Source organism: Manacus vitellinus, unplaced genomic scaffold, assembly GCF_001715985.3.
Source record: "Manacus vitellinus isolate BGI_N305 unplaced genomic scaffold, ASM171598v3 scaffold_14_pilon, whole genome shotgun sequence".
Taxonomy (NCBI): domain Eukaryota; kingdom Metazoa; phylum Chordata; class Aves; order Passeriformes; family Pipridae; genus Manacus; species Manacus vitellinus.
Window position 1 is genome coordinate 14,396,291 of NW_021939063.1, and position 21,362 is coordinate 14,417,652.

General features: G+C 39.8%; 1 protein-coding gene and 1 long non-coding RNA gene across 3 annotated transcripts in view; one reads left to right on the forward strand and one right to left on the reverse strand.

Moving 5' to 3' along the window:
* The first annotated feature begins 1,114 nt into the window (after positions 1-1,114).
* DCP1A (decapping mRNA 1A) overlaps positions 1,115-21,362 on the forward strand; it is a 31,056-nt gene continuing 10,808 nt past the window's right edge. For both annotated transcript variants that reach the window (XM_029958291.1, XM_029958292.1), the window contains exons 1-6: positions 1,115-1,383; positions 1,474-1,514; positions 3,301-3,428; positions 11,716-11,782; positions 16,252-16,390; positions 19,720-19,839. In XM_029958291.1, the coding sequence (XP_029814151.1) occupies positions 3,347-3,428; positions 11,716-11,782; positions 16,252-16,390; positions 19,720-19,839 (408 nt within the window). In that variant the 5' untranslated portion in view covers positions 1,115-1,383; positions 1,474-1,514; positions 3,301-3,346. The remainder of the gene's footprint in view (positions 1,384-1,473; positions 1,515-3,300; positions 3,429-11,715; positions 11,783-16,251; positions 16,391-19,719; positions 19,840-21,362) is intronic.
* Positions 7,519-21,362, reverse strand: part of LOC108638893 — a 33,048-nt gene continuing 19,204 nt past the window's right edge. The window contains exon 3 of the long non-coding RNA XR_001920142.2: positions 7,519-7,712. This is a non-coding gene — a long non-coding RNA (uncharacterized LOC108638893). The remainder of the gene's footprint in view (positions 7,713-21,362) is intronic.

A 21,362-nucleotide genomic window follows, 5' to 3' on the forward strand; every position in this document is an offset into this window, starting at 1 on the left:
GCCGCGGGAGGGCTGCAGGCCCGAGGGGCCGAAGGGCTCTGGGCGTGTGGGGCCCGCCCGGCGGGCGGAACGGCATGCACTGCCGGGCCAGGTTTATGTTGTTCCGGGCGAAGGTCGGGGGGACCGGCAACGCCGGTGGCAACCGTGGCCGCGGTTGTCGCCGTTGCCGTGGGGCAGGCGGGGCGCCTGCCGCGGATCCACAAGATGGAGGCGGCGGGGGCACCGAGAGGCGGGGCAGGAGATGAAGTCTGGCGGCCCTGCGGGCAGCTACCGACCCCATTCATCACCAGTGCATCCGGCCGACGTGACAGTCCGGGCAGCGTCGCGCTCTAACACGCTTAGACCCTAAGGACAACGGAGTGCACGGAGTGGCATCAGCGGGGGCGCGCCCGGGCCGTGCCCGAGCCCGGCAGCCCCGCCCGGCCCGGCGCCTCCGCACGGGGCCCGCGCGGGGCTGCGCTCGCCCCGGGGGAACTTTGGGGGTTTGGGCGCGTTCACCACGCGGAGGTGACGAACCCGAAGGGTGTTTGTGCTGGGGGAGAGGGGAAAGGAGAGAGAGGGGAAAGGAGAGGGAGAGGGAGGGGAGAGGAAAAAGAAGGGGGGAGAGAGAGGAAGAGGGATGAGGAGAAGGAAGAGGGAGAGGAGGAGGAAAGGAAGAGGGAGAGGAGGGGAAGAGAAAGAGGAAGAGAAGAGGGAGAGGAGGGGAAGAGAAAGAGGAAGAGAAGAGGGAGAGGAGCAGAAGAAGAGAGAGGGAGAGGCGAGGCCGTGTGTGCGCTCGGGGGTTCGCAGTGACGGGGCAGCGCTGGGGCCGGAGGCGCTTTGGTTCCTGGTGCCCGTTGGCTTTTTTCTCATTGTACTTTGTTGTTGTTGTTGCTTTCGCCTGTTGCGCAGCGCCCTGATTCGGGAAGAGTGGGATTTGAGAGGTGTTAGTGTCCGTCACTGCATTAAAACACAAGTTTTGGCCTGAGCGCCGGTTTTGTCACACAACTACAGAAGCGGAAATTCGGGGAACTTCAGGCCTGGAGCTGCACGAACTTTCTGTGCTTGTGGGTCACAAGCCCGTGGTACAGGTTGCTCTGGAAACTGGAGTATGAAACAGCCGTGGCCTGTAGTTCTGTTGTGTTTCTGGCTGTGCTGTCATTGCTGTTCTTTCAGTAACACTGTGGAAAACAACCTGTCCGATGTTTAAAGGCTGCCCTTACAGGATCAGCTTTGGAAGGTTGTGGAATACTGTAGATCACATCATCAGGTTGTTAGCATGAGAAAATTTTTGGAAGTGAGATTAATGCCCTAATCTTTGTAAAAAAAAAATAGGTAGTTTCTGAAAATAAGAGATCGTTTTTAGCCCTGTGATGTCAAACCTTATGGAAAGTTAAGGCTATTGTAAGTCTCTGTAATTAAAACATTCTAAAACATAACTACATAACTGTGTGAACAAGCACATCCCTGAAATGCATTTGCTGTCTTTTGTAGGAGAAAACCGACATAGAAGGGACCTTATTTGTGTACAGAAGGTAAGGGTTGATTTGTTGGTTTGGAGTTTCTTAGGGGGGGATACAGGGGTGGTGATGTTTGTTTTCCTGCCTTAAGAAAACAAACTTCAGATATCTCCATGTAGAGCTTTCATACTCACAGTTCCTTATTTGTCCAGCTGTTAACAGCTGTATACATTTTCAAAAAGAATAAACTCTGCACAGGGGTAAATAACTCTGTCAAAAGCTCCTAAAAGTACTGCTGAGAAATCATAAAACTTAATGAACCCACATAAAACCCCAGTTTGTTGAGCTTATTTTGTTATTCCAGTATAATTTGTTACAGTTTGTTAAATGCCAGGTTGTCCTTTGTCTCCTAAAATCCATGAAGTTGATTATGAAAACAATAGACATGACAAATTAAATAATCTGTTCTAACCTACTTCTGGAAAATGGCAAAAATTTTTGTAAATGGATGAAGTTGCCCAAAAGCTGGAGCTGTGCTGGTGTCTGGTTTTAGGGACTATTTGATTTCCTTATGAAAACCATGAAAGAAATTTCCAGTTCTGTGGGACAGGGGAAAGGGGTGAGAGCACATAAAACCAATCATGAATTTAAGTTTTAAATAACAAGCAAATAAAAAATCGAAATGAAATAAAACTTTGTTGAATGTAAGACATAGAAATAATGCTGCCTAAAGCCACCCTGAAGCAGACTGTCATAGCTCAGTCATTACAATAGTTTGTCCTAGCACTGTGAAGGGATTTGAGTAGCCAGTTCCTGTTACTTCAGCTCCCAGCTTCCAAATACTTAGTGTAAGAAAGTGAACCAAATTTAAGAAACAAACAAACCCAAAAAGCAAAGCAAAGGGTTTCTGTGTAACTAGCTGATAATTTCAAACAGGTTCTATCAGGTGCATCAGATATCTATCTATCTGACCTGTGGTGGTAAGGATTGTTTACCCTTTCCTTGGAAGCTCTTGATGGGTTTTTGTTGTCTATTATTAGGTAAAGGTGGCCACATTTTACAGAAATCTTAATATTTACTAGCTAATTGTGTCTGGTTTTTATCCTACCTTCATCATGCTGTGTTGTTGATTATGTGACTGCTTACAGGCACAGCTGAGTGCTGACATGACATTTATGCAGCAAGAGAAAACACATCTAAAACTATCTTGAACTTCCAGTGCTTGCTTGGTGTTTTTGAACCTGGTGTCCAGCAAATATCTAGATAATAAAAATAGTTTCACTAAGCAGTATAATTCTGAATAATTTAATATGTACTTTGAGGACACCGGGGTAACTCCTTATTTTCAGAGTTTCACTTTAGGAAGAAATTACTGCTTATGGTTCCCCCAGAAGTGCATTTCATGCTATTTAAGAGAGCAGCCCTTTTTTATTGTCATGTCTATTTACAGTAAGGGAAATGATGCTGTGTAAGTGGTTTGGGTTTTTCTCCTTTAATAAAAGAATTCTAAAATGCCTCAAAACTGTCTCATGTCAAGTATTGAATACACTTGAATTTTAATGCTGGACCTGCCCTAGTTTTTTTGAATAGGGTTTTTTTAGAGGCATATCTTTGATTCAGCAGTTTAACAGTGTAGAACTGTAATGCTAATCCTAATCCTGCTTTGAGGAAAGTGTAGTTTGAAATTGAAATTAGGTGGCAGCCAAGAAATGGCATAGAAGAAAAACTGAGAGCTTCAGGACTGCTAAAGCTCCACCTAATAAAGCAATGGAGATTTGAAGATTAATTCATAACTCAGTTTCAGAAAATTATTTATGTCAATGAAGATATTAATCCTTGGTTTTGTTTTCATTGAAACAAGGTCAGCTTCTCCTTATCATGGTTTTACGATAGTGAATCGACTGAACATGCACAACCTGGTTGAGCCAGTAAATAAAGACTTGGAGTTTCAGCTCCATGAACCTTTTCTTCTCTACAGAAATGCCAGCTGTGAGTATAACTTTCTCTAAACCATATAAACTTGAGGTTCTGTTTTATAACCTTGATCACTTCTGATTACTGTGATATCTGTTTCAAGTATAATGTAATGGGGCAGGTTCCAGTGAAATGTCTGGTGATGTTTTCTGTCTGCAGGGCTAAATTTACTTAAATAGCTGTGCTAGTATATTATGATCATCACCTGCTTTCAATAAAAAGAGAATATACTGTCAAAGTGCAATATTGCTATATTCTTTTAAAGTAATGATCTGATAGGTGTAATCTAAACATATACACAGTGCTATAGGATTAATAAAAACTAAGAAAGAATAATGAAGATTGATAGATTTTTAAAGTATTTAACAGCAAGGACAGATCTAAGAACTTCCTCTTGCAAGCAAAAAAAAAAAATATTAATCATTAGCTTCTAAAAGAAGTGGAGAAAATTGCTAAGCTCTAGGTTGAAGGTTTCTTTCTCCACAATAGGCTTTGGACTCAGCAGATAGTTGTCTATTCTAAATTTCCTGCAGTTTAGACTCCAGCAAGTTTGGGTGCAGATGAGTGGTGAAATAGTACTTGGGATCTTCTCGCTGCATTTTGAATTCTAGCAGTGTTTTGTGCCATCAATTGAGCCTCAATCCCAGTGTGCTACGTTCCAGTTGGGTACACTGAAAGTGCTGATGCTCCAAAGAGCTGAAAGTGTAAATTATGCAGCCCTTACAAAGAGGAGGAGGGACTATGTGGGTAAATGAACTTTACATGAGGTTAAATAGATAAATAGAAGTCACCCCATAGAGCAGGGGGTTCTCATGGTGCAAAGGTGTCATTTCAGAATTGCAGCTGTGAAATTGGTGACATGGGAAGCAAGGAGTTGATTTGTTTGTTTGTTGAAGCTGCTGATGGTATCAGGAGCTGCTGTGGAATTACCAGGTGTACACCAGTGGGAGTGAATAGAGGATCACTTTAAGGAAGGAATCATTGAATTGTTTAGGTTGGAAAAGACCTTTAAGATCAAGCCCAAGTGTTATCCCAGCAATGCCAGGTCCACCACTAACCCACATCCCTAAGCACCACAGCTGCACAGCTTTTAAATCCCTCCAGGGATGGTTACTCCACTGCTTCCCTGGGCAGCCTGTTCCAGTGCTTGACAACCCCTTCCATGAAGAAATTTTTCTTTATATCCAATCTAAATCTCTCTGGCACAGCTTGAGGTCATTTTCTCTTGTCCTACTGTTTGCTTCTTGGGAGAAGAGACCAACCCCTGTCTTGCTACAACCTCCTTTCAGGTCGTTGTAATCAGAGAAGATATAGGCCATGTGTGAGTTCATTAGAAACCCCAAAGCTGCTTGTTTTCCTTTGATAAAAGCTCTCCTTTTCCTGTGGAACATTGGTTTGTAAGATATGTGGGAGGCTCATGGGACTTAGGATAGAGATGACATAGAAGAGTATGAGGAAGGAAGGAATTTGTGCAAAGGTGAGCAAGGAAAAATTATAGACTGGTTGTGGGAAATAATTGCATTCTGAGATAACCAAGAGTATTTTTTTCTTCTTATTTCTTTCCCACTGTCATTTTAAAAGACTCTAGTCAGAAACTATCCTTTCTTTCATCACTCCATCCTGTCTCCACCAACTGCAGATTGCAAATGTTCAGTGTAGTTAGTATGTCATTGGTTATTTTCCCAAGTGCCACAAATAAACAGATGGGTTTTTGTGTCCTCTGCTTGTGTTCACTTTGTTCAAACACAAGCTGAAAAGCATTGAAAATGGCATCTGAGATTTTTATCATTTATGATTTCAACACCACTAACTCCCTACATTGTGCATTTAGTTGCTGTGTTTTGGGTTTTCTTTCTTACATGAGACTTTCCAAATTTTCTGGCCTTTGTCCCCTGAATTAGCTAGAAAAAAACAACTTATACGATGGAAATGTATTAAAGCTTTTTGCCTCTATCAGCATAGCATTTGTGAAACTTTAAAAAACAAGACCAAACTAAAACCCCCTTCAGGCTTGGTTTGAATTTGCAGACAAATTCCAACATGTATATGTTTTATTTGTATGGGCAGATCAGGGGATTCTTATCCAGGTTCTTTTTGTGTGGAGGGATGTCCATTTCTGCTCAGTTGCCTGCTGGCATGAAAAACTCTGCATTTTTGGGACTAATTCAAATCAGAGCTTTAAGCTAGTGGTTAATGTAATGTGTATCTCTGAGGGCTTAATGTGCTGTGTCTCTAAGTGAAGTTCTGCTGAGATCCCTTAATGACTGAAAGAGGATGGACTGCTGGCTTGTGTAAGGAAAAGCTGCCTCTTACACAGTGTTGGCAACAGCCCTGTTTCTTGTAGAGTGGAGTTTTTTGTATCCTTGAAGAAATGTACTGGGATCATTACAAACTCTTAAGGGTAAGTTGTCCTGTTAAGATTGCTGAGTGATTGAACTGCTGATTCTGTTTCCTTAGCTTACAGATGGGGGATGGTTCAAACTACTTGGTAAAAACCTAAAATCATGTTTATTAATACTGCTGTTGGGCAGAGAAACATGTTTTGCACCTGTATAGTTCGGTTGTAACAGGATCAGTGACAGAGATTAACACTTCATCAGGGCATGGTACAAATAGCAGATGATCAAAGCAAAATTATGTCACTGCATATTTGGGGAAGATTCTGTCTCAACAGTATTTGTAACTGAATAGGATACTACTGTTTTATAAACTCCACATTTTCACTTTGTTCTGGGATTCTGTCTTGACTTAAAAAGATAATAAGGGCCAAGTGTGTTACAGGCACCAGATCAGACCTCTGGCATTTCTGTCCTAAACGGCCTGAGAGCTGTTCTGAGGATACCATAACGTGCTCCAGCCCATGCAGAGCTGCTCACAAGTTATGTGAGGAACTCTGCAAGCAGCACACAACCATTGTTTTTGCTTGGCTGGAGGCTGTAAGAATGATTTGCCTGTCATGCTACATCATAATATTTTTGGTGGGGTTTTACCATTCTTTTGTAGTTTGATTTCTTCAAATACCTGCTGTTACTATACAATGACATTGTTAGTTTGCTGCATGTAAGAACTTAGTTTTGTTAAGCTGTAGACATGAGGTGCTTTATCCAGTTGCACAGATGCTTTTTCACACTTAGACCAAGACTAGCTAATTGCTATTTTATTCTCACTGGAAATTACTGATTTATCTGTCATGGCTCTTGGGGGGATCCTCCTGTTTTTGCAGGGTGGGGCATGAAGGGAACTTTCATGGGCATTCTGGAAGGAGAACAGAGCAAGTGATACAGTACCTTTGTTCTGTCTACCTTTTGATGTGTTCTCTGAGCAAAATGGAAGACATTTGGGTCACTTTGTTACTCATTACACTGTGAGGTTTCCCCCCCAATCATACCCTTCTCATATTTTAGCTGTTAATGGGGAAATCTTTCCCAACTCCAGAAATTTTGTTGTCAAAATTATTCTGTCTACACAATGTGGTTCCAGCCCCAAAAGAACACTGGACCCTAAAAGTTCACTATAACACTGCCCCAAAGCTTACACCACTTCCTTGTGAGGCATCAGACCCTATAGCAAAAATGATAGAGGGTGTGACTAACAAGCTGTGAGACAATATACTACTTACAGTAGTAAATAGAAAAAAAGTATTCTGCTTTTCATTGTTATAAAGAATTAATGAAAATAAATATCTCCAAAGGTGAACAAAGCAAGAAATTAACAAATCGAAAGGAGGTTGTTTGACTTACTGTAACATATTTTAAATTTGGAATTTCTCTTAAAAGGTAAAAATTTTTAGATTATACTTAATATACCATTTATTATTTCTTAGTCTGCTGGGTATATTTGATCCTTGTTGAACTTTCCCTCTGGACACCTGCACATTCTTTAGAGTATTCAGCGTATTTGTTCATGAAGCACTGAATCCCATTGACCTATTTTTTTTAAATGAACCTAAGCTTGTTTTCTCTTGTCTGTGTTCTGTGAAAAGTATGTTAAACTCTGTTTCAAAAAATGCATACAGTTCTGCCACAGTACTAACAGTCCAGTCTGAAAGTTCAGTACTTTCACTCAATCTATAATGTGAGAATTTGGAGCTGACAGTTCATAGTTTGCTTAATCATAGAGGAAAATTAGGCAAAGTTTCAAGGAATGGCCAACTTACCTGTTAAAGTCTGCAGGAACACTTCTTCTGAGCCTTTCTCATTTATAACTTTCCCTCTGTATCGATGGTGTTGGTCTTGATTAAAAGAGTTTCTAATCCAAGTCAGTTCACTTGGGAGGTCAGGCAGGTTGATTTCCATGGTGCTGAAAAGACAGATGCTCAGCATAAAACCTGGGTATTAAAATAAGTGGTCCTTGTCTGGTGGGGGGGTTTTGTTTGGGGGGTGGGTGGGGTTTCTTGCTTCTTATTCCTATCCAAGATAAGAGTTAGTAATACAAAAATGGTGGATTTTGGAGAGTTTTATACGTTAAAGTGGAAAACTCAGTTACAAAGTGCTGTCTTCTGGCCTTGTATTATTGATGAAAACAACTTGTATTCAGAACAGCAAAAGCAAAATGAGTTGTATTAAAAGTCTTTGAAAGAGCTCCTAACTGGTTTCAGAAGTGGGAAGGAAAGTCTCTCCTTATCACCTGTGTCCCCAGCTGGCAGCACTTTAAGTGTAACACATCTCTGTGATTGCCGAGGCTGACGGGCTCTCCAGCAAGCACATTAACCCAGTGCTTTAGGCTGAGATAAGAAAGGAGCCTGTTCTTCATATCTCTGGAGCAGAAGAAGCAGTGCAAGCTGGAGGAGGGGAGGAACGATTGAAAACTGTTAAGAACTTCTAAAAATAGGTATTTTGACCTGAAAGATGGCACTCAAACTACGAGGGGCTTTCTGCCACGGTTCAGTGTTGCAGAGCAGCAATCCTTCTCATTCCATACAATCCTGTCAGATGGCAGTTGGTTAAAGTGTTCCTGATCTCAGATGCTGTTTGCCACCTGAGGAATTGCTCCAGTGCTAATGCTTGTGGCATTGTGCTGTGAGCTGTGTTAGTGAAATGGCCTAAGATACTCAAAACAATAAGAAAGGAAGGAACTTTTTTTTATTCATTCTAATGATTTATAAATCTATGTGGCAGGGTAATACGTACACTGAGGAAATAAATATGAGGAATGTCAGAGAAGATACTAGAGCTGACTGAGGAGAGGTGGTACTTCAGCTAACTAGAAGAAATACAAGCTTTAAGAGAGATGGCTTTATGTGATTTTGCCTTAAACTGTGCTTGAAGTGTAAAGTGATGCATATATGTGCATTTCTTTATGGGAGATGGGGTTTTAGAATAGGAGTCCTTTCATTCCAGAGTTTGAAGGGTTATTGTCCTCCACTTCCAGTTGTTCTGCCGCATTGTGTGGTAACACCTACATTGGAACTGTAAAAATAATGGCACAGCTGTGGCAATGTGAGGGTGGTGACACTGCCTCTCTGCTTACTTAAACTGAGAACTGAAGTGAAACTACAGCTCTGGGATGCAGCTTCATTTCATGTTGCCAAAGAGTGAGGCTTCTGCATTGCAGTGGCACTTGACTCTTCCCACTCTTAGTTCAGATCTCAGAGCAGTGGCACAGTGACCTGACTGTCCCATGGAGCAGTGGGAGCACAATGGAGAAGAGTCCAAGGCCTTCCTTTTAGTACCATCCAGCTGTTAGGGTTGAGCAAGAAGACTTCCACAATGCTTCTGTTCTCTCAATATCTCTCTGGTTTTCCATTGCAATTTCAATCAAGTTTTAATCAATGAAGTTTTAATTTCAATCAAGTTTGGAGAGGAGTTTTGTTATGTGTTTAGAGAAATATTTGTGGGTCAGTATTTCTAATAAAAATTACATATGTCAGAGGAGAACAAAGATAAAGATAACAGATGACTTGTTTTAGTTTTATGAAACCTGATTTGTCTGTGGTATGGGTTACTCATTACTTCAGGTGTGCCAAAGTGTAATGTGAATCCTAGTGAAAGATATTGCTGATGATGATTACAAACTGCTGTTACTTGATTTTTAAAGATGTTTAACTGGATGGAAAAATGAGTCACTTAATTCAGTGGCTTCTGTTGGGTGAAACTCTTGAAAGAACTGCAAGGAGAAAGGTGCCATTAGACATGTGAACGTTCAGCTAATGTTTATGCTGGGTGTAGCAAAAAAATCACATATTTAAAAAGAGCTGGTAAGAACCAACTCTGATATAAGGCTGTTCATAGCTGGAACTGCATGTAAGAAATACATCAAATGTAGTAATGCAGTTGGGACACACACACACTGCAGGGGCAAGGGAGCTGAAGTGGTAGTACACAAGTTCTCTTTTGGAAAGAGGAAGGTAAACATTCCAGCTTGTTGGACGTATGTTAATGCCTGAGTTTACTTGTTCATAACCTGCTTTACATCTTTGCAGTATTGTTAATGTTCTGCAGTGGCTCCCTACAATTGCTTGCCAGTAGTACCAAGTGGATATTTGGATCTACTTCTGATCTTGTGTAGGCCTGTTTCTGGCAGAATTGAGTGTGACTGTATCATTTGTCCCATTAAGATATCATTATGGGTTCCTTATCTTCCTTTCTTCAGCAAGTATGCTTTTGAAGCAGCTTTCTCCTCTTGGCAGTTGGTCTGATAATGAAGTCAGGGAAGGGAAAGAACTTTTCTTCAGTGCTAAAATATGTTACATGACTAAAGAAGTAGCTCAAACTGGAAATTTTTATAGGTTTCTCTGCAGCAGACAATCCAGTTGTATTAAACTGTAAATTTTAATACAAGCATTTCATAAGCATTGGCTTGTATGGCTTATAAGCATAAGCATGTATGAAATGCTTTTGTATTGGCTTATGTCTTTTGTGCATTGATTTCTTTGTTTATGACTTGAAAAGCTTTGTTGTCTTGAGCTGGAACCTCTAAAGAAACAAACACCCAAATGAATACAGTTGTTATTGAGTAAAAGAAAAAGAACAATTTCAATTTGTCTTATGATATTGTTCTAGAAATGAGGTGTGTATGTGAGTTTTTGAGGATGTAAGCCTGGGATAACTGGAACCTCTAGAGAAAATGTTTGGCAAATAATTGCCCTCTTGGCTGGACATAATTTTGAGTGGGCTGGCTTGAGATTTTTGAGTATTTTGAGAAGGGAAAAAAAGTGAGTGAAGAAAGAAAAGGATTTCACTTTGAAATAAAAATCTACATCTGGCTGGAAAAAGTTGCGTATTTTTTTTTAAACATTCCTTTCCTTCACTTTAAGTTATATTTTTATAATCAGTGATTTCAACTTCATAATAACATCAGCATTAACTGCAGTATAAACGTGAGTTTTACAAGGCTAAAAGCATTTTTCCAGAGATTAAAGTACTTTAATGGTAACATATATAAAGTGTCTAATTGCCTTTAATGTACTTGCACACTGTGCATTGACAAACTTTGTAGGTGAGTTAAGATTTAATATAATCTGTTATGTGGGTTGGATTCAATACAATTCTGAAAAAAGTTCTGCAGCTTTGTGGTGTTGACACAACTGTGGGACAGTGAGGAGATGAGCTCGTGTGTGGGTGAGAGGCCCTTGGAAGTGGGATTCCTGGGGAAGGAGCAGCACATGGCACTACTGACAAAGTTTCTCCCTCTGATGGAGTATCTTCAGCTCAGCAGTCAGGCTCCAACTCTGCCAACTTGCAGTGGAATTTTACTTCTGAAAGCCAGAATGGGGCTGAGTGTCTTGCTGAGCTGGAACCCCTTTGCCCTCATTGCTTTGTCCTTGATACCTTCAAAGAGTAGGGGTCACTATGAGTCTATTTTGAAGCTGCTCCGTGGCTGTGACAGCGTGATTGGAGCTTTGGTACTGCTTCCTTCTGGATGGGGAACCTTCCAGAGAGCCCCTGAGGGAACTGTCATTCTGTAATTCAAACTAATATTTTTGTTGATTTTCAGAAATTGACAAACTTTAAAATTTTTTTTTTTTTTAAATGGATATTCTTTGGCCTAGTTTAAATGGGAAAGTCAGCAATTCAGAAAGGAGGCTGCAACTGCAGACGGCATTTGCTGGTTCAAACTTCATTTTCTTGCCACTTTTATTTACAACCAGTATCAGCATTTTGTAGTTCTTGCTTTTTATCTAACTAAAGATATTTGTGTTTGCACAGGTGCTATTTCTGATTATTTTATAGTCCTTGGTCACACACAATATTTGAGTGGAAATTGATGGTAATTCACGTTGCAGATCTAATTCACTTTGGTTTTTTACTTTTTTCCTATGCATTTGATTTCTTTGCCTTACACTTTTTTTCTTATTTTCTAGTGTCAATTTACAGTATTTGGTTTTACGACAAGAATGACTGTCATCGAATAGCAAAACTCATGGCTAAGTAAGTACTGGGACCTTATTCTGTAATTCTTTTATGCAACACAGGAAAAAAATCTGAACCTGTTAAATTGCCTGCTTTTTTCTCACTCTCCTAAAATGGGAAATACAACATTCTTGCTGGTACCAGGTTTTTTAGTAATGAAAATGATAGTTTTGTTTTTAAAAAACCTCCAAGATTAAAATTTTCTGTTAAGTGATAAGAAGAATCAGTTGAAGTATTAGTTGGCATTCTCCAAAGGAAGCACACACAAGCACTGTTCATTATTTTAAATTGTTTTGTATAGGGATGCTGGCAAAAGACTTTCTAATACAGAAAGTATAATGAAATAAAGGATGGTTGGGGTTTTTTTGGTTGGTTTTGTGGTGGGCTGTTTCTTGTATGAGTTTGTGGTTTGTTTGGGGTTTTTTTTAAGAGTTATTATTCCTGACTAAAGTGAAGAGATGGGAGAATAGCAGGAGAACTAGGTAGAATCTTCCAGAATTAAAACAAATCTTCAGTGTCCTTAGGATGGAGCTCGAATTGTGAGACAGGGTTGTTGCACCACCACAAATGCACAATGTAGATGTCCTGCACAGGGTGTCTTCTCATCCCTTGTTCTTGGCTTTGCTTCCCTTCACTATCACACCACTTTCCTGAACTTCCTTAACTATTGTGTGCCTTAATCAGCATGACATGGCTTGCAAGTCAGGGCATCTTGAAATTCTATGGAAATATATAATTGCAAAATTCTATGGAAATATATAATATTTAATTATATGGAAACCAGTCACAATGTAGACATTTTCAGCTGAATGCTGATTTCCTAATCTGGAGTTCTTGCAGTGAGTTATTTTGGCTTTTCCACACAGAAGCAGTATGAGACAACATAAATTACAGACTTTGATATCAAGATCTCTTTCTAAAATCTTTTTCTTTTTTCTTATCCTGATAACCCCCTACAGTTCCCATTTCCTGCTTTTGTTTTTTTCTTCCCAGTTGGGTTGAACTTCTTGCTGTTACTTGGCTTCTCCAAATATAAGGATTGGCTACAAGAGTTAATGGAAAACATTGGATGAAACAGACTCTTTAAATATTGTTACCAAAACAAATAACAAAACCTCGTTTGCCTCTCCTCTTTATAAACAGAGCATCAGAAGGGCATGGGTTTCTTTGTTTAATGCACCTTTTAATTTACAGCCATGATTCATGTTGAAGTGGGAGAGAAAGCTGAACCCTTCAAACTCTGCCATGTTGCTGTTCTGTCATGCACAGCTGCAGTGCAGCTCTAAGTGGCACAGAGCAAACCTTGAGTCCATCTGGTGTTAAAGGAGTCTGGCCACTGTAGCACCAACCGTGGCTACAGATACCCCAGGAATCTTTAGAAGTATCAGGTAACAGACCAGTCCAGCCATAGCATAACAGTCCATAAAGCATATTTACCCTTTTTGCTGGATTGCAATATTTACATTTTCTTCCAAGGGTATTAATATTTTTTCACAGTTTTTTTGTCTTTGTCTGGAGTGGAAATTTAGATTTACACCCTTGTGTTAAGGTGAGTTTTTCTTAATCACTGATAGGAAGGAGTACTGCCTTTATAGTACCTCAGCACTTTAAAAACATAACCATAAAAGGTTTCAAGGAGATTTGCATTCTCTTCCCTGCTGTTTGACTTGACCTTATTGTGCCAGACTGAGTTAACAAGATTGCAGACCATCCATTTATATTTTGGTGGCTTATCTTTCAAAAGAAAAGCAAATTAGTGTTTGCTTTGTAATCACAGACGTCACTTCTCACTCTCTCCCTGCCCCCTGCCCTTTTGTGAGGTTGTGCCAGGTATGTTTTCAAGGCTTTAACTGCAGATATTCTTCAACAAACTGTCACAGCAGCTCCTGTGTCCCTGAAGGAATGTGTGCCTCTTCCACTATCCAATATAATGGAAAGAAACAGCAGGCCTTGCTTAAAAAAGATTTAATCCTGGATTGCACACAGAGCACACTCAGTGTACACATTTGCATTAGTTGGCTATTTTTCCCCAGGAAAGGTATTCAATTTACAGAACTTTTTGTTCTTTTTTTTTCAAAGAATTCTAGAATTTTCTGAAATGAAAACATTTTATGGCAGTTGTCAAGCTCCTGACTTCAGAAACAATTAACTTGGCTCTAGTTAAGTCAGGATGATTGATTGAGGGATAAGCTTTCTAGAAGAAGTAGGACAGAAACTGGGGGGTTTCAAATATTTGTGAATCTATTGCATTCTGACTGATAAATCAGGGAGGGGGAGGTATTTTTAGCTTTGTTGATAAGCTTGTTTTACCCTGTTTCAACTCAAAGTGGCTTCTGAGATACAGGCAGCAAGCTAGAACTGGGAGAGATCTCAGAGTTCTGGGGATGCAGTTTCACATTTAGTCATCACCACCATCTAAATGTAACCTGCACAAGACAGGATGGAGTTGGAGCTACCACACAATTATCTACATGAGAAAATAAACTGTTATTCTTCAACAAAAAAAATAAATTTTAAAAAGGTAACAAACACTTCATAATGAACAAGAGAAAAATATTATGAAATGTTTTTCAGAAATATTTGTGAAACATTTCTGTGAAATGGATGTACTCCTTGAAGATGTTTTAATATGAGACCAACTGGTACTGTTTTCACTGGAGGATGTTTCATTGAAACCTGGGCCAAGTAGTTAAGAGCAGACAGAGAGTCTCGAGTGAAGCCTTTGCTTCCCTATCAGGCAGCACTCATGTGACATCAGTTGTCCAGAATTTTTCCTTTAACTGAAGTATTTCTTTTTTCTCATACAATTATGCTAACACTTAAAAACATAGCCAAGTATTGTGATTTTTTTTTTTTTTTTACATTGCTCTTTCTCATCCTTAGTTCTGGAGTGAGTTTAGACAGGTTCTAAGTCAGGACTGGGTGACCATGTGGGATGCATGAACAAAATGTTCTCTCAGGGTGTCACCATAGAAACACTTGTGGAGTGTTGAGCTGCTCCATCCAAACGAGCACATGCTGCAGTTCTTGGAAATTGTCAGGGTGTAGATTGGCCCCCCTGTTGTGAGTTACCTTTCTAGGTGTCTGCTGCTTGCAGAGAAAGCTGTACTAATAACCAGAAGCTGGTTAAATAACCAGCTTGTGTCATTAACAATTCTGAAAGCAACACTGAATTGTTGAAAGCCAGATCTAACCCTTTTTCAAATAAACACAACTAAACTCCAGTGAAGTAAAGGGGCTTGGTTGTTAGAAAACTGGGAAGAAACTTCCAAGACTTGAAACTATTTCTTTCCTCAGAAATATCAACATAGAGGTGCATATAAATAATTACAGTCTACAAAATCTAGAGTTTGTCCTGAATCCTAACTGACCCAAAGAAACTGGAGGCTGGAATGATTGACACTGCCTGTGATTGTTGTGACGGCACCTCTTGGCTCCCCCATCAGCCATCAGTTCCACAGCATGCAAGTTCTCAAGTGACATGCCAGCTCCAGAGCTCTGCCCTGTTTACAGTGCTTGTTTTTTCTTAACATATTTGATTAATGCAGGCTTAAAAAAGAAGGGATTACAGGCTGGTGTGTGTTTATTTCAAGAGGATAAGCTCTAGCGCGTTGCACAGCCATGTATATCTTGTGAACTGCATATGGATTAGGAGTATGTGCTGCCTTTCCTTTTATTAATGAAATGTGCCACGTACACATCATCTTCCTGCGTACCTTAACTATCTTTTGAATTGAAGTTTTGGATACTTGAGGCAAGTAGGAGTGGAATAGAAGTGGTGAGTGAACTGTAGGCACCAGAGGCTGGCAGGAACACCGTGTTTCCAGCCTGCAGGTAACTGGAATGACTACAGGGCAGCTCCGGAAGAAAATGGTTTGCTGTTCTCTCCAGAGTCTTGGATGGGACTGTGAGGAGTCACTTGCTCTGCATCTCCTTGCAGACTGACTCCAGAGACATCTGGTGTGAGCCAACTCTCTTCTTTCCCACTGTCTTAGTTTTGTTGTATAATGCTCAGCCTCATCCTACATTAGAACTGTTTGGTAATAGATTCTGCTGAATAATACAGCTTGATTTGGCTAAATATGGAAAAAATGCATGTGAGGAAGAGTAAAACAATGTATCTTAACCTACACTATAACCCATGTTCTTTGTATATCACATGTTTGGATGTCCATGTATTTTATTATAAAAATGTCTAAACAGGAGAGTTTTATAGAAGTGGCATTTACTGTAGGCAAACTGTGTGAGAGAGACAGCCTAGTGCTCTCTGATTTGGAGATAAATCCTACAGACCATTTGACAATTTGACTTGTATAAACCTTGTAGCAGATGAAATCCTGAGTAACTTTGGTCAGATGAGTGTTACATTTTTATTCAGGCAGAAGAAATGGGTTAGTATGCTGAGAGTACCTTTTTCTATACTGCTTTTTGCAAGATGTTAACTCTAGATAAAATTTTTAAGTGCTGTTTCTCCTTTCCTGTTACAGAGTGGTTGAACAAGAAGCTCAGAGATCACAGCAAGTTTCCCAGGACAGAAAAAGTCCCAGCAGAACCAATGGCTGCAATGAAAACAGGCCCATTGACATCCTGGAAATGCTCAGTAAAGCCAAGGATGAATATGAACGAGTAAGTAAATGTCTCTTTTCAGGAAACTAGTTTTTAGCACATCAGCTGTGCTTTGTTTAAAGGGTGGGCTGTCTCTGCCATGTTCCAGCAGCCTTGTTTTCAGACTGATGTCTTGTTCCCTCCCTCAGGTACACTGTACTAGGAAACAGTCTCTGCTTTCAGGCAAGATGGATTGAATACTGATCATGTGATCCAACTTGAAGTGTAGCTTGATAGGCCCATTTTACAGTGATTTCTCCTGCTGTGAGAAAATTTTGTCTCTGGAAATAGCAAATAAAAATTGCCCAACAGCATCTGTCTCTTCTTAGTCTCAAAAGATGTCTTGTGATATTACAGATTGAGTCATTCAGTACATCTGTAGACTCTAAGAAACACATTTTTAATAGTTGTAGACTAAATGTAACAATACTGTGCCCCTGTCTTTCTGTTACCCAATTTACTACTTCTGTCCTGTCTACTGTGTCTGTGCTTTTAATAAATTAACTCATTTTGGAAGGAAAAGTCTGTTATCTTTTGCCAGTGCTAAATTCACAAGATTACATAGTGAAGCATGTTAGTTCCCTTAGGAAAGAATTACTTTATATAGTTGTGAGGACCAAATTCATACTGCAGGATGAATATAAAGGTAGTGTGTGGGAGATCCTAAAAAGGAAACAAAGATTCTGAACACTCCTCTTCCCAAGTACAATGATACAGGAATGTGCAGTAGTAAAGCCACGTGTGAGTATTTCATTGCAGAGCTGTGCTGTAGGTTCTTGGTGGCAGAAGGGGGAGCACATTAGTGCAGTGCTTGATTCCTTCCAGAAGTTGCTTGTGCAGCAGAGTTCCTTTAAGCACTTGGGATTCGAGGCTTTGTGGGATTCTAGGTGGTTACAGTACAATGTGGGATGAGGAGAAAGGAATAAGCATGTGGATTAAGCCTTGTATGAACCAATTTATCTTGTCACTGTCTCATGTAGCTTGATGGCCAGTGAATGTGACAAACAATCCAATATCTTTGACCCAGGCTAGATATTAATGTCCAAGAAAAAGCCTGTCTTTTTTCAATGCTTTAAAATACAGATTAAAAAAAATAATTCTGATTGTGTGTGCATCAGTGCTGTTTGGGGAGGTCTTTGTGTGAAGGCCAGCATTGTGGAAGTAGCACCTTTTGTGAGATCGCAGAAGGAAACGTCGAAACCTGAATGGTTCATCTTTCAATGGTGTATCAATTTAGACAGATTTGAAGAAACTGAAGTAGTTTTGGAAAGGAGGAAAAAAAACCCCACCACAAGAACACCTGTTTTGGTGCCCTCTTAGGATGTGATGAAGCAATATTGGTTAATACACATTTCCAACAGATGGCTTATGGAGACTTGGGATATTCCACGTTGTCTTCTAATTTTCAGATCTTTTTCATTGAGACTACTGAAAAGCTAGAAAAAAAGTTACAAGAATCATGGACAAGTAAAATTCTGTTAAAGAGGCAATGGGTATGTGCAGATTATTTTTAGTGGACGGTCAATGTCTGTGGTATCAGTAATACAACAGGGAAATATGCAGGGCATAGGTTACAGTAGAGTTACTTCAAAATTAGGGGGGTTGATTTCTTGTTGTTTTATGTGTGTGTGATTATGTCTTGATGCTTGTAGAACGCTGGTGAAACTGCAATAGTGACTTCATTTCCTTTTTGTGTGACATGAACTGCAAGCTGGATCTGTTCAACATGATCCCATCATAGCCCTCTGTGACTGTAGTTGTGTAGCAGTTGCCAGATAAGCAGAATTGAACAATGTTGGTCATGTTTCAAACAAGCTTCTTTGGAGAATGTTTTGTTGACCACCTCAGCTTTAACAGCAAACCTCTGGCACGTTAACTCTGGAACTCCTTGTAGCCAAGGTGTGCCAACCTTAACATGATAAAGAAACCAACTCGTTTGGAGCATGGCTTCTTGAGAGACCTTTCCTGTCTTAATTTTTCCTTTTTAAGGAATGTTATGGCACTTGGTAATTACACATGAATTTGTATTTAGGAGCAGAAAGTACTTATCTGCCTGGTACATTCCAGATGGATCATACAGTAATCCTTGTGTGCAGCCCACATGAGATTGGCAGAGTGTCAGCATGAGAAGGGGGCAGAGGGAGTGAAAAAGAGATTTATGAAGGTCTGAGTGATTTAATCTAGGATTCCAAATCAGCTTAATCCTTCAAGTACACACTACATCAAGCCCATATGTGAAAATGAATGAACTCTGAATTATTTTTTTTTTAATGAAGTGAATGGATGCTTTTTATAGTGTGGTTTGGGTGTGTATTTCAGTATGAGCATGGAAACATACTGCAGCTCATCCTCTAGTGAAAAGAACACTGCCTTTCCTGATTTTGTAACTAGAAGGCCTCCAGCATTTCAGGCACAAAGAGTTTTGACCTTCAAGTTGGTGGCTAAACGAAAGATGGGACAATTTGCTTCTCGCCTCTCTCCCTAAATCACAATATATCAACTTGATTTTGTATTTATTGCTTTCAATTAGAATTTGAAAACAAAAGAATAAAGCTCAGATTGATTTTTAATCTGTTGCTAAAAAGTTTAACCTGTATTTTACTGCTGTAAGTGACCAGGGCAATCATCGTGTGTTGTCCAGTGCTGAGCTATATCATGTGCACAAGGTGTAGTTTATCCACTGAAAGCTGGATTGTTCTACAGATTGGGGTTTTTCAGTGGTGATGTAAACTGTAATACAGTTTCTATAGTTGTTTATGTATATATTTATTAAAGATGAAAACTCAATCTGTAAACATAGTGACTGTTATTGTGCAACTTGCTTGTCTGTTTTTGTCTTGTTCACAGAAAATTAAAGTAACACCTGATAATATATGCACATGTTTGGTTAAACTTGGTGGAAATAAGCTGGTGACAAGCTCTCTTTAAGCCACTTGGAGTGATTTCCATCAGGATTTTTTTTTCTAAGTAGTTCCTAGAGTAGGTTCTTGATTTAAAGAAGTGCAGCAAGCTTCCTCATTAGGAGCTAATGCAGACACAGGATGTGAAAAGCCCACCTTTTCTTTAATATGTAGTTTTCTTTCTTGGTGAAAATGTATAAAACCAGTCGTGTTTTGGTTTGGGGTTTTTTTATACAATAATAAAGAGTAAGAGCTTTATGACTACATATCAGATTCTGGATGTCTTGGTAGGATTTTTATTTCCTAAAATTTGTGAATTTGACAGTGTCTCACAAAAATCAGTGCATCTGTATTTCAGTCCAAGTGCCATGTAAACAGGATTGTATAGTGGGTAAATGCAGATTTTAAACCTATGTGTTTATATTAATTTTTTTTTTTTTGCCCCCTCAGAATCAGATCAGTGACTTAAGTATTGTATCAAGTTGTGGAATGCAACAAAATTCAAATCCTCCAAAGCCAGAAAGCACAGAGCCTTCAGAACAAAAGCCTTCATTACAAGTGCAAGAGCAGGTATGTTTCATCCAACCCTAAATGAAGGGCTCTTTTTTTTTTTTCCCCATTTAGAACTTTGTTTCAGTACTAAAGTTGGTTTGTTTGGTAGAATGCCTGCAGTGTTTTCTGCTGAATGTATTATCACTAATAAACTAATGAGTTTGAAGACCTTTAGGATCCTAAATTCTGTCTTTTGACTTAGCATTTTAAAAATATGAGGAAATGTCCACACTGCTGTGAATATCCAAGTATGTTTAAATGGGCCAGCTTGAATTCTGAAAGAAGTCAGACTGTGGTAATGTGCAGGATGACTTGAGAGACAGGAAGCAAGAAAAACTGGCCTGTGCCACAGTATTGCAGTGAATCAGTCAGGTGGACATAATGTTGCAGCCTTTCACACATGAGCTCAAAGCCCTGAGTTCTGGTGTCTCATACCTTAAGGCTTGTCTGTGCTGCCTTCGAAGTTACTGCTGCCATCCTGCACAAAAAGCTGTAGCTTCATACAAGACATTTTAGAGATAAATTTAGGAAAAAAGTAAATTCTGCAGTAAGTAAGACACGAAGTGCCCTGGGCCTGCTTGCAGTGCCACCCAGTGGGCACGGGAGGGGCAGTGCTGGTGCTCCTCAGAAGATGCCCCACAGAGGAGAGGAGCTTTAGTTCCCTGCCGTAGTTCACTGGTGTGTTTGCGATGCAATAAACCACCGTGTTGGAGAAGTGAAGTGCCCTATGAAAACGTGGGCAACCTTGCACTTAGTACTTTTAAACACAATACTTAGTTTGGAGTAGTAGTAGTTTCTAGTGCAGTTAAGGCTGGGGTATGGGCAGCAGGAATCTGTTTTAGGGGATGGGGTAGGAACAGTTAATGAATTAAAGTAAGGGGTGGGGAGTTTGCTGGGATATTCGCTATCACAGCACCTCTGCTTTTGGGTCAGCATAAGTGCTGGAGTGACCCCTGGCAGCAGAGTTGCCTGAGGCTTTGCTTTAAAAGCAGATATTTTCTTTTGGGTCATTCCATATAGACTGTACAAAATCAGCTGAAGTGCTCCACCTGACAGCACATGGAATTGGGGAACAGGAATCAAATAACTAGTAAAGGAAAAACTGGAAAGATAAGATTCTAACAAATTGCTCTGGATTAATTAAAGGGAAAGTCGATTTATAGAACATGTAAAATGTCAGAATTTTAATTCTGTTGAGCTATTTAAAATATTAGCTGCAGAGATACTGGAAAAAATTACTTGGGTAGCATAAATGATAATTCTGTAAAGCCAGTTAACTGGCTTTGAATATATCACAGTTGTGTTGGTGCTGAACCACATTTTTAATAATGTGGACAACTGGAAGACTACTGGAAAGACATTCCATTTCAACTATAAAAATACATTTTTCATCTAATTGAAACAGATGCCTAAAAAATAGTGTGCATATGCTAAGTATGGTGAGATTCCTAAACTCCCTCCAAAATGTCACACTTGAATGTTGATTGACTAACTTCATCTCATGCTAAAGATACCACATGTTTGGGAATAAAAATAAATGT